Genomic DNA, 18649 nt, shown 5'->3' with positions numbered 1-18649 from the left:
AAGCCTGGCAGATCGCCATGAGACGCGGCCGCCGAAAGTGAAAAGGTAGTGCGGCAGACAACGGATGAGAAGAGAAGCATGTAACCGGCGCCCCGCTGTGTCGAGACGCCGAAACACACTTCTCCCGAGCGATGGAATGTCCGCTCGTGCTCATCGCGTTCTTCGCGCTACTGTTTCTTTTCTCGTCGGGTTTGAAAACCATGTCTCGGGTCCTCGCCGCTGCAGTAGCTGTGTGCTGAATACCAGAAATGCTCTCTGCTACCAGATCCTCGCGCTACATATCTGCGACCGGGCACTCTATGATTCCGTCGTCGAACTGCCAGGCTTTGTGTGTATAGAGGAGGCTATGCCTTAAGATATAAACTCGTTTTTCAATCTCAAAACGCAATATTTTTAAACAACTCATGACGAGGAGGTAGATGGAGGGGCATCGTCCGCTTCAACCAATCGTCTGACGAGCAGTCAATGACGTCACGCTTTTAAGTCACTCGAAATTCGTTTCTCCCGCTCGTCTCTGGGTGTCGCTGCTGATGCGATTATTACCGGGGCTGTTTATGTGATTGATGTAGCGCGCAAGCACCTGTTTAGGTTAACACTTGGTCGAATTGTTTTGGGACACATTTTACTCCTATTTTAATCATCAAGAAGAGGTTACAGACAGTGATGTGCAAAGCAGCGTTTCAAGGATCGACGTTCCTGGAGCGGATTCATCTTGGGAGGAACGCCGCCGTTGCATCTTACATCGGCGGAACTGGAACAGTAACTCGGTACGTTTTTAAGGGAATGGTAAGAAAAACGACTTTGGCTGCAAGTGCAGGCTCGAAGCTCATGAGAAGCTGAAGCGTCATCGACGGTAAAGAGCTCGCGCTGGAGACGGGACAGCTGAAGGACCTTTTGCCGTTTTCCTTTTGTCAGTGACTCTTGTAAAGTTCAGAAACAGGATAACCCTATCAGGCGACAGCAGCCATTTGACATGGGCGGTGCTTTCACAGAGGGTCGTCTTCACCAAATCACTCGGTCATGAATGCATATTACATTCGTATCGGCATGCAAGAATATCTGGCTACAATTTTGAAGCGTGAGACATCGACTCACCTGACGAGTTTCATGGCGACGAAAAGGAGGTGGTGAAGCAAGGCGGCTCCAGCGCATCTCATAGCGACTCTAGCCCCTTGTCGTTTCCATTGGCTTTCTTAGTCTGGGAAAGAAAGAAAGAAGAGAGAGAGAGAGAGAAAGTATGATAAGACAATACAGGAAGAAATACAGCCGTTTTTAAGACACAATTAAACGAGAAAAATGGAAAGGAAAAAAAAAATGGCAAGACTGGCGAAATAGAAACAGTGCCAAGAGACTAGGGACGAGTCGAAGAAACGTACACATCAGGCGCTCACTTGGAACTTAATTTAATAGAAAAAAAAACACGCATGTTTAAAGTTAGTCAGTTTTCGTTTTTCTTCTTTGAGATGGAGATAATCGTGTTAGCTTCCTCCTTCCCCAAAATCGTGAAAGTCGTGAAAGATAGAGAGGTAATAGAATCTTGCGGTGGGAAAGGGCCAAGGAGAAAAAAAGAGATGAAAAGAGGAGGAAAAAGAAAAACGGAAAGCGTGAAGTACCTGTACAGAGGTTTTTAACAACGAGACAAGAGGCGGAGGTGCGTATATCTTTTGTTAGCCCAGTTATGCCTAGTTTATAGCCCAGCTAGGCAAACCTTGTTGACAGCATATTTCTTTTAAAAATTTAGTATTTATATTGCGTTAAATTTTTTTCATCACCTTCTAGACCCAGACGCAAGTGCCTGTTGTGAGGATCTGGGAAAAAAAATTTTTTTTCCTTATTTTTACTTTACTTTTAATTGAAAATGGGCTTCAAAATTTTTTACCCTGTTGGCCAATCGGCCGGTACAGGAGTGGGTTTATAACCATTTTTTTAAAGCACATTTGCACGAATGGTATGCACACGAATGTTTCACACACGGATGCAATAAAAAGTGTATAAATATCGGTGAGGAAAGGAACACCAAAAAAATAAAATAAACTAAGTGTTGTTGGGCCAGGCCTCTCAGACTGACCTCGAAACATTCAGAGGTGTCACATTCAAAAGCATCTTACGGTATATTGCTCCACTCAACTATAACCCTCAGTAAAAAAAAAAAAAGAAAAAAAAAAGAAAAAAGAACAATTTAGAAAGTTTATTTTGTTTTTCATCGGCATCAGCATTTCAGTATGGCTGCCTCGGAATCCTCTAGTGTAGCGAGACTTTAAATATCGGAGTGCATCTATGTTGAACATGTTTTTTTTTGCATCGAATAAAGCAATTTTAATCTTGCCACTCTTCTACGTTATTCTAGAGGCGTCAAGCTAAGCTGGATAAGCATCGCACTGACGGATTCAGTCCTTCGGTACCTGAATGTGATAAATCTTGCAGCTTTTCTTCGAACGTTTTCTAATTTTTCAATATTTTTTTTCCATGTGAGTCCCTCACAGTGCTCATAAATTCCAAGACAGGGTGTACAAAAGTAAAGTAGACTGTTAATTTGCCCCTATAAGGGTTTTTTTTGCAGGTGTGGAGTAATTTATATATAAAAAAAGACAAAGAACAGAAAACAATATAATTCATCGGGTCTACATCGTAATGTATTTAATCACTACGGTAAAAAGGACAGTTAAAGAATACAACGTAACTAGAACAAATCGAACAAATACACTTAGCAGTTGCACTGGGAAAGATTCAGTCTACATCTCACATAATTTACGAGAAGGAAATGTAAATAATTGATACTTTTAGCAGTGCATGCTTGTGACTAAAATAAAACCAATAGAATATCAAGTTACCCCCCCCCCCCCCTGCACCCCTCTATAAAAAGATTTTGTTTTATTTTTTACCGCGAAAATAAATTACTTATCGCCGAACGTTCATTCTGCGCACTAATGTCAAAGTCGAAGGCAGGCTGCACGTTTCATTCTTAATAAATACAAACGAACAGACTCTGTGACTGAAATGCTTAGCCAGTGTGGACTTCAATCATTAGAAACTTGACGGAGAATAGCGCGGCTAAAATTCTTATTTGCGCTGTATAACAAGCACTTAAATTTTGAACCTGAACTATATTTAAAAGAGACATATGAGCGATCGCGCAGATTAAATCACAACAAAACAATCTAACTACATAATAGTAGGATAGACGTTTTTTTAAATATTCATTCTTTGTGCAAACAATTGAAGAGTGGAACCAACTCCCAGATTATGTTATTAACTCTGCAAATATGTCCCGATTCGAGTTTTCTTTAGAAAAGACATTTATCCTGCAATGAAAAAAGGGGCGTTTTTTACTTTTTTTTCTCTTTTTACAAAGTGTAGCGATATGTTCATGTTGTCTTCAATTAAAAATTGTATAACAGTCTTCTTCCATTATGTACATATGTATAGAGTTAAAATTTTTGATGTGACTCTATATATATTGTTGCTACCTCTCCTGTAATAGCCTTCAAGTGAAGGCGGACAGTATTGTTAAATAAATAAATAAATAAAATGTAGCGCTATAAGGGTCTGAACCAGATGCCAAAGTTTCAGCATTAACTATTATCATGCTCAAAAGTTAAAAGGAATTTTTCTGAAAATTTCAAGGGGAAAATGGCTGCCGACAGAACTTTCCAATACATAAACCGGAATGGCGACACGCCGTTACCGAAAACGGACAAAAACGAGCCCCATTTTTCCACTAAAATTTTCACAAAAAGACAAATTTTTCATAGATGTCGTGCATTTATCAAGCTTCATCAGCACAGCAGTTCTTCCATCGCTTCTCAGAATCGGGTCAGATCGCTCACGCTAAGACATTGTCGCAGGTTTGAAACGTAGTGAATAAAAAGTGAAAGCCGTTTACAACTCCCTGTAACGCCGAATTAGAGCGCAGCTCTTGAGGAGGAGGAGGGAAGGGTACTGGGGGGGGGGGGGTCACGTGACGATGACGTCATCAGTAACGATGACGATGCGGATACCGATGACGTCATCAGTGATGATGACAATGACCATGCCGGTGACGTCATCAGTGATGATGACGATGATGATGCGGATGCCGGTGACGTCATCAGTGACGTCACTGATGACGTCATCAGCGACGTCACTGATGACGTCATTAGCGATGATGACGATGACGATGCAGATGCCGGTGACGTCATCAGTGACGTCACTGATGACGTCGACGATGCGGATGCCGGTGACGTCATCAGTGATGATGACGATGACGATGCGGATGCCGGTGACGTCATCAGTGACGTCACTGATGACGTCATCAGTGATGATGACAATGACGATGCGGATGCCGGTGACGTCATCAGTGATGATGACAATGACGATGCGGATGCCGGTGGCGTTATCAGTGACGTCACTGATGACGTCATCGGGGGTCACGTGACTTGGGAAGCCACGTGACTTTGGGTGTCACGTGACCTTGGGGGTCACGTGACCCTGGGGAAGGGGTCACGTGACCTTGGGGTGACCTTGGGAGTCACGCGACACCCCGATGACCCTTGGGGAGGGGTCACGTGAACTTGGGGTGACCTTGGGGTCACGTGACCTTGGGATGACCTTGGGGGTCAAGTGACCTTGGGATGACCTTAGTTACGCCGACGCCGACGCCGATGCCGCTCAAGCCGGGAACGGGCCCCTAAGAGCTGCGCTCTAAAATCGGGGCAAACCATACTGAGTGCATTGCTTGCCTGCTGAAACCCAAGTATTTGCCCGATAGTGGAGACCCTCGTTGAAGTTCCGGATTAAAAACCCAGAACAAACATTTTTGCTAAAAAAGTACATTGATGGGCCTCTGCACGAGAGAAAAGCATATCGCCTTCCTTTCTGAACGTGGACGAGTGCACACATACCATCCCAATATCGCATATATATGTACTTTCGAGTGTGTAGTCTAATTAGGTTCACCCTATAACTTGTCTAAGCTGTTTCTTCTCAGACAGAACCCACAAACACTAACGTATGATCTTCAAACCTATATGTAACCACCCTACCAACGTTCCGAATAAAAATGGTGGTATTACGAAGTAAGTAAATAAATAATCCTACCGTAGTCGCTTAGGTTCAGGGCGAACTTTATTTTAATTACGACCACACTTCACCCGAGAGTGCATCTGTGCCCGCTTTCGTCGCGCCCCGCTTTGCACTTCTCCCGAGAGATGGCGGCGCATCTGAAACGCTCCTCCGTTGGTGCCGTCGGCTGTAGTATGTATGCCCTCCGGAATCGGATGGCCGTTACACGCATCGCATGCTGCGTTCTCTTCCGCGTTTGCCTTCGTTTTATCAAGTCGCGTGTCGCTTTATTACTGTTGCACTACGAGCATCGTCCGACCGCGGCACTTATTGTAAACATATCGTGTGTTGGGGAGAAAAGTAAACCTTACAGTAAAAATAATATGCGCGTGGCGGCACGCTCGTTTTCCCGTTGGGAACAGAGGGCAGTGTTTCAGAACTTGTTTTATAATCCAAAGGTTATAAACAAATTTACGTACATTTTTCACGAGGACATGGCGGCTAACGGAGCGCTCGCATTAAACGCTTACGAGAAGAGAACACACACGCCATCTATCGAGTAAATATGAAACACACACACAAACACACACACACACACACACACACACACACACACACACTGACACGCACACGCACACGCACACGCGCACATCACACACGCACATCATTGAAAATGCCAAAAAAAATCTCTTATAACTTGAAAATAAGATAACGGTGAGTTCAGAAACTTTGCCATCACGTTCCAACCACTAGCACGTAGTTTAACATTTCTTTTTTTCTGTGGCGAAAACATAAACACAATTCTCTTTCCATCCTGGCGCGCTTCATACCTGCGTGTGTCTTTCGCCGGGTTCGCCATGAATCTGAAGAACGCTGTATATGTTGCACTTCGAAAGTTGGCGGTCGTGCTCTGAACAAGTGTAATCGATCATTTATTCTGCCTCTCCCCCAAACGCACACGTCTGCCATGGTCTCTTGTCATTTCATAGATGGCGAATATATGTTTTCATTGCAGGATCTCCAGAACAATGATTTCATAAAATGTGGATTCAACACCATCCTAAATAAATTAATGTTTTTTTTTATTCCACCTCTCAGTGAGACAATTCGGGCGCAAAACAAACAACCAAATAAGTAAGCGAGTGAACTGTTCCATGTAACTTTTCACAAAGGTATTTTTAGGTGGTGCACTGATCATATTCCAAATCTCTTAGTGTAAATTTCTAAAAACAAAATTGCAAATGAAAAAAAAAAAATTCTTTCTTTTCCTATGCCCGACGGGAAAATGGAAGAAAACCGTCGGGTTGACGCTGCTACTTACATATGGAACCACACGATACAAAAACTTGGAAGATTCTTAGATATTAACACCCTAAAGCAAATTCAGAAGATCCGGGCATGTGCGGTACCATGCACGAGTAGCAGCGCCAACCCGACTGTCTGGTTTTGTTTTTCTCCCGCGCATAGGAAAAAAAAAAACAAAACAAAAAAAAACAGGGTTTTCTTTTCTTGAACTTTTCCTCGACAACCTACCCTCACGAAATTTTAGTATAATAAACGTACCACCTAAAGGCACCTTTGTGAAAAATTTCATGGCACTCTGCGCACTGGCTTATTTCTGCGATCTTCTTACGACACCCTGTGGAGAAAAATATAACTCAGTTTATGTGCTGTTTTCTTTCTGCTTACCTTAAAATGCGCTTTAACTGTAGTGTCGCTCGTTCGGTGAATTGTTGTAAATAATGGGGCAAAAGCCAACCATTCACAAACAATTTGCGACCGCGCTGGGTGCGTAGAAGCCCATTACCCCAAGCATTTCTAGCACGCCTTGTACGGCTGAGTTGTGGCGCCATCATGTGGGACGGCGCAAAATTATGTCAGCAGCATCACGGGACAGCATTCCCCATAGGCGCGCTCCTGGTGACATGCTCGTATGTATAGAGTTGGTCGAGCTTAGGTTGCCCTTACCCAACAGGGGGAATCCACAGCGAGGAATATGGCCTCGTCTTGTGCATCTCTTTTTGCGCATTGAGAATAAAGACAGGTACACGCATTTGAGTACGAATATCAATAAAAAAAAAAGGTTGTGTGTGTGTTTATACAGCCTAGAACGTGGTCTGCCTCAACGGGCCACGAGTCTCCCAGCTGTAGATGAGCAATTTAGCCAGTGCAGTACAACAGCTAGCCTGGGGTCTTTAACGTGCATCACGCAGTAGAGATACACGACCGCACGCCAGTACGATGCTCATTCAGATTAAAACGGGTAGGGGTGGGAATTGAACCCAGGATCCCTGGGCTCCGAACATCATCAACCGGCTTGTGTGTGAGCGCTCGTAATAAACACTTACGAGAAGAGAACACACACGCCATCCATTGAGTAAATATGAAACACCCACACACACTGACACACACACGCAGACGCACACGCGCGCGCACACACACACAGACACACACACAATGGCTACATACTTTTTTTTCTTAAGGCGCACTTCCGATCCGTGTGTATTCTACGCGTGATTCTTTCCTTGCGGGAATAAAATAATTCTGTGAATGTTAAAAAAAGACACGTTTTATATATAGTGCGTAGGTTGGAATAATTGCTGCTGAACCTTCCACCCCTACGCGGCGTCAACTATTTTTTCACGATGATTTTAACCGAAACCTGAAGCAGATACTTCTACCATCGTGCATTTTTTCCCCTCCTTCTGCCCCAGCCTCGGATTAAATTAAGGTACGGTAAACTTTCACCAGTACGCCTGCACACTCACTGTATTTTGGTTAAACTATTTCGCGCTACGTTGTAAACATTAGCGTAGCTTCCGCGGTGCTCCAACGCCTGTTCCGACGGTACTCCGACGTGGTGCTCCCCGAAGCCACGTGCTCTCGCAGTAGAGAGGGGCTTCGGCACTATGGAGTCTAGCCTATCCTTTACAACGCAATGCAAAATGGTTGACTCAGAGTGTGGTTATACGCATATCGGAAGGGTTCTAGGTATCCCTGATAGATGGTGCCAGTGGGCTCCCTCGTCGTTAGCGGTTGCAAGTGGCTGCAAAACAATCCATCACACTCAAACGCACATGTACGAACCAGCCTTAACACGCTACCGGCTGAGAATTCATGGCATAGCGTCAACGGTGTACTACGTGGGATTGCACTTTTGCAACGTAATCATGACATCGGAGTAATGTCAATACCTGCAAGTGCAAAAAACCTAAGCATTATTTTTTTGGCAGACAATGACGATTTTTTGTTTCTGCTAGCGAGTACAAGCGTTGTCGCCTCTGCACCGGTTTCGCTGGATTTCTCGGTAATTCGCTTCCGTGCGCATCGAGCCACTTCTTTTCCCTATCATTAAATTATCTTCTATTGTCTTTATACGCAGGTTACAGTATATTCAGCCTACTACTTAAACAGTGTTTTCCTATTTTTCGTAAGTTTATTCAACGTGATAGTTTTATGTAACTTCCAGGCTTTCAAGCGCGGCGCCGGGGTATAATTTCGTGAGGTTTATTTTTCACCATAAGCGAGTATGTTTCTGTCCCTCGGTTAAACTTAAAAAAAAGGGGGGGGGGGGGGGGAGGGTGACTCGGAATTTTTTTTATTATGTTTATTATAAAAAAGCTTGAAATGGCAAAATTTTGATTACACTTTTTTAAACTGGATTTGACTCCTGAAAAAAAAAACGTTTCTTCAGCGAAATGTTGGACAAGTTAAGGAAACCTGCTTCCGTCGTCACGACGGTGGTCGTTTCTGTCGTTTTTCTTTTTTTTTTTTTGCGTCGAGGGCTCTTAGAGCAAAAGCGAAATGCTCCGTTACTCCGTACGTCGAAAGACAGTCGGGGTTTCCGCTGTATTCCCTGACCAAGGCAAGTTCAGACAAGTTGCGCCGTTGGAGCGGCTTGGTGTCCCTGTACGGCGAACGAGTCAACCAAAACGCGCAATTTCGCGCTCAAAAAGATACGCCCACAGCCTCCTCTATACTCACAAAGCCTGGCAGTTCGACGACGGAGCCATAGAGTGCCCGGTCGCAGATTTGGAGCACGAGGATCTGGTAGCACAGAGCATCAAAGAGCCATCTCTCGGAAAACCTGGACGTCAGCGCACAGCGTTTGCAGCGGCGAGGACCCGAAACACACTTGTTCGCTCGGAAGAAGTGTGTTTCGGCGTCTCACCGCAGCGGGGCGCCAGTCACCTGACTCTCCTCTCATCCTCTCATCCGTTGTCTGCCGCACCACCTTTTCCATTTCGGCGGCCGCGTCTCGCGGCGATCTGCCATGCTTGGTGAGTATAAAACGAGGCTATCAGTATACGTCCTGTCATTCTCACTCCGCCCGTGACTGTCGTTGTTATAGTCGGCAGAAACAAAGCACCCTTCAAACTATTTCCTCTCCCATCTCGCGAAGGCGAGTGTCGTAGGAAAGGCAAGACAGCCATTGCTCCGTCTAACAATACTGTGTTAAGGATGTCGGATGTTTATACCGATGTTGCAGTATAGTAAAGGTTCGTTGAAATTGCGAGCTAAAAACATACGTTTTGTGTAACGACCGTCAAAATCTCAAACCCCCCCCCCCCCCCCCAAAAAAAAAAAAAAAAAAAAAAAAAAGAGCAGTCATTTAGGTTAAGTTTTTATTTCGAAAACTTTTTGTTCACGTTCCGCCTATTGAAAAAACTAACAATGGGTACTTGCTACACTGATATCACAAAGATGGGTTCGTTAAAAACCATATTCGCGATAAGGAAATAGTCTCGTGTAGATTGTTAAAAGACAAACAAGTAGCGTGAAACTATTTTTTGAGCTCCATTAGTTTTTGCACTTATCTATTCCAGCCCTAACAACCGTGGTCAGTTTAATACATGTTACCCAAAAAAGCAAGTGATTACAAATAAAATAACTCGTGACCAATAAGTCATCGATTAAATTCCTTGATTAGTCAGCCTCAGAGTAATTGGAAAGTATAAAACAAAACGTTAGCTTGCCAACTATTTCTTGAAGTAACGTGTTTATTGCGAGCTTTTTTAGTGAATACGACAGAAAAAGTAATCAAACGATAAAAAGTCACTTTAAACAGTATTTGATTATACGTAATTTTGTTTAGCCATCACGTACAAGACTGTACGTCGGTTACTGACAAAAACAGCAACAACAAGAAACTATAATATCTGCTAAAGTTTGTGCCCAATATCCAACAGTATCGGGAGAAGACTATTTACACTTTATAGATTGTCTATATGACACTGGACCGAAGGCTTCTTCAACATCTTTATCTATTTTTCAATTTCAAACGTCAGAAGCAAAGTCAACAATGAAAACGCGCCCATTTTATGTGTGTGTTTTGATTTTGCCGCCGAATATTTCCCAAGTCACGGATCCGCGTACGAAAGTTCCTTTAAAGGAGACGCTATAGTGCAGCGATGCCGGAAATTCTTTTCCCCGACCCTTCTGAATTTCTAAAGTCTGATTCTTTGCCTTCTGCTTTCTCTCCCGCTCCCACCTCCTCCTTTTCCTCCCCCTTCACCTTCCCCTCTTTTTTTTGTTGTGTTTCTTTACTTAATGTCATGCACCGAAGGATGGATTGTGAGAAATCAAATATTCTTTCTCCAATGTTTGAATTGGCGGGGAGCGAGCGCGAGAGACAGAGTAAATAGCGCTGCCTTCATTTCGCCCGGCTTTAAGTGCGCACAATGAGGAAGGCGGGGACATCCGATTCAGGCATAAAATAAACGCTAGACAGAGAACCGGTGTCCGAGTTAGCTCGAAAGGACCCCTTCTCAGCGGCTTCAATAAATCGAACGAGCACGCCTGACCCATCTCAGTCTAAGCATAGTCAACAAAGCGTTGCCTAGAGCCACTAACAACGCTGCAGATTATTGGCTCTCCGTTTCCCCGATAGTCTCATGGGCGCCGCCATATTGCTGCTTAATCCGGAGCGGACGCAGTGGGTGATAGTAGTGATTCGAAAATGCGACTTCCTGAACTTAAGATACTGCATCAGGAAGTTCGGGCGACTGCGTCTTGCCTTTTTGTGCACGGACTGTTTGAACATTTCTGGAGGGCGAGAACAGCGTTTTTTTGTGATTTAGAATTGAGCTTTACGTGGCTGACAACAACGATTTTAAGCACACAGGTGACTAAAGTGTCGTTACTTTCGCAACTCCAGAGGAGGCGCGCGCGTCATCCAGCGGAAAAGATGCGGTGTGAAAGAGAAAAGCGCACAGAGCAGGGGCAAGTTCCGGCCCAATTACTGAGATGGAAAATTAACGAGGGAAGCAGCAGCAGCAGCAGCAACATATCAGCGCCGCTTTCTACGTGGGAACGAGTCGAGGTCGCGTCCGACGAGCCTTTTCTCCGCGAGATGAACAGCGCCAGTCATCCCTAGAGAAGATAGTAATACATTACGGACGTGGAGCCAACGCAGGACGACGTGACGACCTGCTTTAGGACTGAGGTGTTCTCCGAACAATAGAAAGTGGAGGCCTTCGTGTGGCACACATCAAAAGGAGGAATCCCGTGCACGAAATTCTTTATGATGGGATACGTTTCCGCCATAGAAGGAGAAGCCGAAACTGCACTATAACAGCACGCGAAGTGGGAAACAAGGCCGACAACCGTAGGACACAGCTAGAGACCGATGGAACGATCAGACAAATATTCCAGCTGGTCCTAAAACTGGAAATAAAATAAATCAGGCTGTCCATAGAATGGATACCTGGCGACGCGGACATCGCGGGAAACGCCATCGCGGATGCCCGCGGCCACCAGGGAGCTCCTTCGTTCCTACCTCTGGCTTGGCGATCGCCCGCAAGACGGTGCCCTGGTGGCTGCATCAGCTGCAAGCTACGACCCGGTTGGTGCGATGCAACGCGAACGCGTCGGCCTCAAGAAGGTCGTTCGCCGAAAACTCGCCGAAGAAGGTGAAAAGCCGGAGGAGGTCATCCCGAAAAACTTCGCAGAAAGCACTCGATCCGGCTGCAGAGACTCCGCGCCAGTGCGGCAATGACACCGGCCGTCCCCAAGACGAGGGAAGACACGAAGCGCAAGAGAGAAGACCCGTCCAACTATGTGCAAGACCCGGAGTTGTACCCATACTGCAAGGAACCCACCAAGCCCGACGACCAACACCTGCTGTGGGAATGCAGGAACTTCAAAGGAGAACGAACTGCAGCACTGAGCCTCGTTGACCGGCAAGACAGACCCCCAACACTAGCAGCCTGGTACCGTCTCGTCGGGAAAGAGACCAAGAGGAGAGCGATTCCCCTGTCCAGCCTACTCTCCTCCCTAGAAAAGCCTGGACTGAACATATACATATAAAATACACCCGCCCAGCAGCCTGACAGTGAAATACGGAAGGAAGGGGACAGCGAGGATACCATCTCCCAACATTTACTCCTCGCGTCCTAGACCTTTCCATCTCATACCCTCCTCCAACCCTCCAATGGACCTAACATCCACCCGACACTATCTCAACGCAAATCGTCGGTGAATGCTTTCCAGCACACCATCATCGTTGACTCCGTATTCTATGGAATATATAAAACGTTTTCTCACTCAGAAGAAAAGTGGGTTGCCACCGCTTAACGCGTCCTGGCGGCCGATGTGTTAAATGGGAGCAAGGGGATAGAATGCACGCCGTTCGAGTTGCAAGCGGGGTTGTCGAGCTCATGCCGGATATACGAGCTTTCACCTGGTTCATCTCCTACCGACCGTCGAATCTATTTTCATGACGAACTCTAAGTTGATTTATCCGCGGTTCGCGCATACGGCCACGTGTGAATGCTTATTAGAGAGTTGCTGACGTTTATAGGCTTAGGTCATGTCTATTAATATGCCGCTCATAATTTCTAATGTGGTGTATCCTTGCTTAGCTTAGAAACTTACTAGTGTTGGGCACTACACTCGCTGGCCGAAAGTTCGGAAATGCCGCGTTCGCTCCTCAAAATTCCTCTTTTATTTTCTTGCTTCCTTTCTTTCTTGCTTGCTTGCTTCCTTCTTTAATTCATTAATGCATTTGAGTTAATTATTCGTAACCTTACGCGCCTTTCTGTAACTGGTGGTGACTGGTGAGGCCTATCCGACACAAACGCTGCAATGTCATGGTAGTCTTAAAATATGCAAAGGTTCTTCACGGGGTCACTGGGAAGCTCGTTAGAGAGATCCGTTTGCAGAGTTGTAGCAGACGCGTGTGTCTGCCATTCTCGGTAACGCCCACATGAAGGTATCAGGAATAGTGATGGAGAACTATAAAATATATATGACTAAATTTATTGACTATTCGGCACTATACCATGAGTGCGACCGCTAAATGCGCCTGCCAACACCGACATCCCTCTTGGCTCCTCGTTGTCCGCGTGAATTTTGGAGCCAGGGAGGGAGTTCTGCTGGTTCCACCGACCGCTGATGTCAGATACATCTCACCCCTGAATCATGCCCCGTCTAAATAAGCACAAATATACATACAATGTTTCGTTTTCTTTTTTTTTTTTTTAATACAGGAATTTTTTGAGAACTTTTAAATTAACCTGTAATGTTCCACTAAGAGATCTGTTTTCGTCAGGACTGGGTCCCAGAAAATTTATCTGTAACCTCTTCCTGATTGCTGGTGGCAATCATTTGCACAATGCAAATCAAGAAGCGGTTTCAGACCGTCTCACACTTTTATTTGAGACTATGTGCACCTATTGCTTGTTTACAATGCGGGTGGAGGTATCCTTTCCGAAGCAAGCGATTTGTCTTGGAACTCCGGTCAGAATTCCTGTCAGAAAGATTGGCAAAACATAAAACAAACAAAAAAAAAACAAAAAAAAAACTAAGTTTTGCTGTTGTTGTTATTGTTGTCTGTGGACAAATTGCAGCTTAGAAATAAGCTTGCAAAGTTTTATTGGTGGTTCATTACATGTCTAGGTAAGTGCTTGCCATATTACAGCGTAGGGCAGTCATGCTTTGCATATAAAAGATCACTCGACCTTAGTCGGAGTCGTGGAACATGCAGAATAATACATTCCTTTTTGTTTTACAACCATAAAAACAAAGCTTTATCAACTGTCCCTAAAGAATGAATACTTTTTTTTTACTGTCACCGTCCTTTGTCCTTTGCAGAAAAATAAAACGCCCCTCTTTTCGAAATATTTTCTACAACCTAGTATGTATCACACTTACACAAACAATTGTATATATCAATAGAAAAAAAAAATCTACCCTGCAACGTTTTTCGTATGGCGCCGGCGGTGTCAAAAATAATTGTTGTTTCATCAGACCCCTTGTTTTGTAATCGGAACATCTGTCCTGATTCGAGTTTTTTTTCACGTATACACAAGCACACACGCTCAAACAAATCCGCAGACATTCACGGCGAATGTTGCAGCCACCAGTCGGTGCATTGCTCAAGTACGCATGTACCTCGAAATAACCCCCCCCCCCCCCCCGGCCATTCCCTCACTCCCCCACAAAAAAAAAAAAAAGAATTGCGAACAGTCAATTTACGTTTGAAGTAAAACAAGAAAGAAAAAAAGCAAACGCAACAAACGAGACGCTATTCTCATTTCCACGACACGGCCTTTCGCTTCTGTACCTCGTTTAGGAAATGACCTATAAGGTCAATGTCGTCTGCTACCGACGAGCTGACAAAGAACAGTCAGCGCGTGTTCTACCTTTCCCGTGACGTAATTAATGGACGAACGCTCTGATTGGCCAGTGGGGGCCCTTTGAGGACTGCCGCCGAAGGAAGCGACGCCGTGGCGGCGCGCGCTAAGCTAAACATGCTAACAGGATTGCACGGCAGCTGCCAATTCCCCGTGCAATACACCCTTTTCATAAGTAGGCACCATATTGTAGCTGCTGCAGTAGTTATCCAAGTCCGCCATTGCAATATCTCAAGATAGTTTATTTAAAAATTTGTTACAATACAGAATTCCATTGGAGCTGAGGCAAAAAGCGACAGCTAATGTCGCCTGTCTGGGCCCCTAGCATTAGACTACACTTGCAACACAAGCAGAGCAACACAAATACAACATGAAAAAAATCCTGTTAGAGGACAAAAGCGTCTCAAACGTTTTTGGTATCTATGAGTAGTGTTCTGTGTTTTCGGGGTCTATATTTTTTTTTTAAATCCGGGGGTGCTTTTTTGACATCTATCCTCTTTTCTCGTAATAGGTGTTTATTCTGAGTGTCAAGCAAGCAATCGGGATGAATGGGGGATGATGTTATAAAATAAAGCGGCATATCTATAAATTTGTAACACCAAACTCTCTCCCCCCCCCCCCCCCCCCCCTTTTTTTTTTCTCGCTGTCCTCTTCTCTTACAGTTCATTGACCTTACGGCCGAGACCCAAATACACGAAAAAACGTCATTCCGGGTGCCGAGGAGGAGGAGGAGACGGAAATACCTTTATTGAATGAAAAGAGACATGTTCGAGGTGGGCTCCAGTGCTTTCCGCCGCCATTTTCGCCCGCTCAACTAGCTCTCGCTGGTTTTGACCGAGAAGAAAACCAAATTAATATAAACCTTTCAAAAGAAAATATTTTTGGCCGGTTTTGCTTTTAGCATTTGTTGTATGGCGCGTGATTTGCTCTTTTTCCGAAGCGACGAGCATGCACGTGCTGGGACTCTAAACTCGTCAAACACAAAGTTGGGGCCGCAGTTAACGGAGCTCACCGATTGGATGATCACGACGATGACTTTGCGCTTTGGTCGTCAGCGTCCAGTCGGCGCGCTCCGTGAACTTTCGGCTCCAACTTTGTGTTTGACGAGTTTAGGGCTCCTGGCTGAGGAGGTCGTATGCTGGGCTGAGGATTTGTAAATATTGGGATGTCTGCAAATCTCTGCAGTAAAGGAAAAGGCACAGGGGCGCGTGAGCCTAGCGCAGCTGAATGCTTTTGTCGAAACTAGAGCTCGTGCATCGGAGGCACTTTCCAGAGCAACGCGGTCGTGCCCATGCCTTTGTCTGGACTGCAGATGTTTGTGAGATGAAGAGAGGCAGCGTCTCAGCTGAGACTGGGTAAAAGAGAGTACTGCCATGGCCTCTTATATACTGACAAAGCCTGGCAGATTGCCACGAGAAGCGGCCGCCGATATGGGAAAGGTGGAGCGGCAGACAACGGATGAGAGGAAAGCCACGTGACTGGCGTCCCGCTGCGGCGAGACGCCGAAACGCAGCGTCTTGTCCCTGCCGCGAGACGCGAGGACCCGCATATGTGTTTCGGGTCCTCGCCGCTGCAAAAGCTGTGCGCTGACGTCCAGGTTCCCAGAGAAATGGCTCTGAGACAGTGTTGTGCACGTTCCTCAAGAAGAGGAACGGAACATTGTTCCTCTTGATTTTTGGAACGCGTTCTCGTTATAAGTTCCATCTCAGAGAAAGGAACTCGTTCTCGTTACAGTTAAAAAAAAGGAACGTATCGTTACGTATACGTTACATTTGTATTTTGCTAATTACCATATTTAGTTAGATTAAGCCAAGTTTTTTTTTTTTTCATCTATCCCATCAAGTAGCAACGTACGAATTTGAAAGCCGTGATGGAGGGACACCAGGAGAAGAAAACAAGCGGAAGCGAGTTTCATTTGTTGATAAATTCACCTTTAAAAATCTCAGCGTTTTGCCATATTCATGTTTGGGCTGGGTCATGCAGACGAGACAAATGTACTGTTACCCCGCATTGCACGAGCGTTTTACAACAACATCACACGTTTTAATCTAACAAAGTCCCGTGTTCGAACTTAAAAACAGTTGCTTCTCGAAGCCGCTGTCCGCAAGACGAGCAAGTGCAGAAGAAGGTAGCGCATTTGAAAGGTCAGTCTTGAAAGCTACCAATCCCTCTTTGTAAAGGTTAAATTTGTTGTTCAGTTTGAAGGTGGGAGAAGAGGAGAGGGAATCAAGATTAATTTCTGTGCATCTGCCCAATGTTTGGGAAACAAGGGTGCGTTTGATGTCTAGTAACCTGTTCTTTTGATGCAACTGGTTTCTTTACAGAAGTTCAGTAATGGCTGCAGTCGGCCTTAGATTTGGGGGTGTATGAGGATTCGTGGAAGCAAAGCAAGTCGCTGAGTATGAGACGTCCCCTTTTCTGTCTTTTCTTTCGACTAAATGTTTGGATTTCTGTACCGCAGTCTCGGGCACTGCAAAGAGAACCAATGTTCACTAGCTCACTTGCACCCAACTGTTACCAAGCGAGGACCCCACAAAATAAACACAAAGTAACAAAACTACTTAACGAGATCCTGCTCTTTGTAAATATATTGCTTTTATAGTTTTTTTTTAAAATTACCCTCTTTGAAATAAAATAAAAATTACCCCACTGGACGAAAAAAAAAGGGACGCCATTCCTTTTTCCGTTTCCGTAAAAGTGTAAAGGCTTCCTGTTCCAGTTCCATCGATGCTAAATAGAACGACGGCGTTCCTTCGTTCCTCCTAAAAGGAACGCGTTCCAGGAACGCCGTTCCTTGGAACGCCGTTCCGTACAACACTGCTCTGTGATGCTTTGTGCTACAAAATCCTCGTGCTCCAAATCTGCGACCGGGCACTCTATGGCTCCGTCGTGGAACTGCCAGGCAGAGATGGCAGTAATGACATTACTGTAATGGAATTACAGTACTTTAATTACTTTTTGGAGTAATGAGTAATGTAATGAATTACTCCTCTAAAGTAGTAATTTATTAATGTAATGAATTACTCCTCTAAAGTAGCAATTTATTAATGTAATGAATTACTTTCAGGCAGTAATTTCGAGAAAATTACTTATTACTTTTGAAATTACTTTTGTCCTAAATTAGAAAATTTGTTTGCAAGCTAAGAAGAGAAAAATTATTTTGCATGGTGAAATGTTTTGAAAGATCAACAGAAAAAATAATCGACGGCCACCTGAGCGCAAAGCCTTGTACGAAGAGATGGACAGATGCACAAAGAAGGGATGGAAAGGCGAAGGAGAAAAGCTTGCGTGTAGACATCGCTGGAAGGCAACGGCTTATGAACTCCAGGCATGACAGATTCACGGCGTCGCGTCATCACGACGATACTATACTTCCTTCATCCCTTAGCTGACAGTGCTGTAAGAGCTGCAAGCTAACTAGAACCAATCAAACGCCTTCTTTTAATCACGTGTCCCGTTCCTTTCTCTGCGCCTGGGTATGAACGAGAGCTTGGTTACGTGGGCGAACGATAGACGTGTGACTGCTCCAACAAACACGTAGCTTCCACCGTTCATCCCTAAGCTGACAGTGCGTCAGCTTAGGGATGAACGGCTCATAGTCTACAAGGAGACAGGCACATCACCAGTGAGTTAAACATAATTTAAAACCTGAGAGGACAGGACAAACAGATCCCCAGCCTTCTATACTTTCGCCAAGCAAGGTCAAACCGTAAGCTTCTACCGTTGTGAACATGTAAACGAGAAACGACCGAAATAAATAGGTTATTCCAAAAGCCTTGTCGAGGCCTCAGAACGTTTCGTACGTCCTCGAGCAAAGCAGGTGCCGCTCGTGGTAGGCCTCGCTGCCTTCCCTTGGGAAGTTTATTCGGGAATAAGCCTATACAAGCCCATATTGCCCCCCGTTTGTTGGGAAAGTACACAATTTAGAAAGCTCGAGCCATTCCTCAAATGGCGACGCTTCTGCTTAGCAATTA

General features: G+C 45.0%; 1 protein-coding gene across 1 annotated transcript in view; it reads right to left on the bottom strand.

Annotated features, from left to right (window-relative positions):
- The window catches only part of LOC120837580, a 46118-nt gene extending 44961 nt beyond the window's left edge, over positions 1-1157 (bottom strand). The window contains exon 1 of the mRNA XM_042287045.1: positions 1096-1157. Within this exon, the coding sequence (XP_042142979.1) occupies positions 1096-1157 (62 nt within the window). The remainder of the gene's footprint in view (positions 1-1095) is intronic.
- Positions 1158-18649: the final 17492 nt, after the last annotated feature.

The sequence above is a fragment of the Ixodes scapularis genome, unplaced genomic scaffold (genome assembly GCF_016920785.2).
Source record: "Ixodes scapularis isolate PalLabHiFi unplaced genomic scaffold, ASM1692078v2 PGA_scaffold8__174_contigs__length_109621045, whole genome shotgun sequence".
Lineage (NCBI taxonomy): Eukaryota > Metazoa > Arthropoda > Arachnida > Ixodida > Ixodidae > Ixodes > Ixodes scapularis.
The sequence above is the reverse complement of the archived record's forward strand: the minus strand, read 5'-3'. Positions and strand labels throughout refer to the sequence as shown.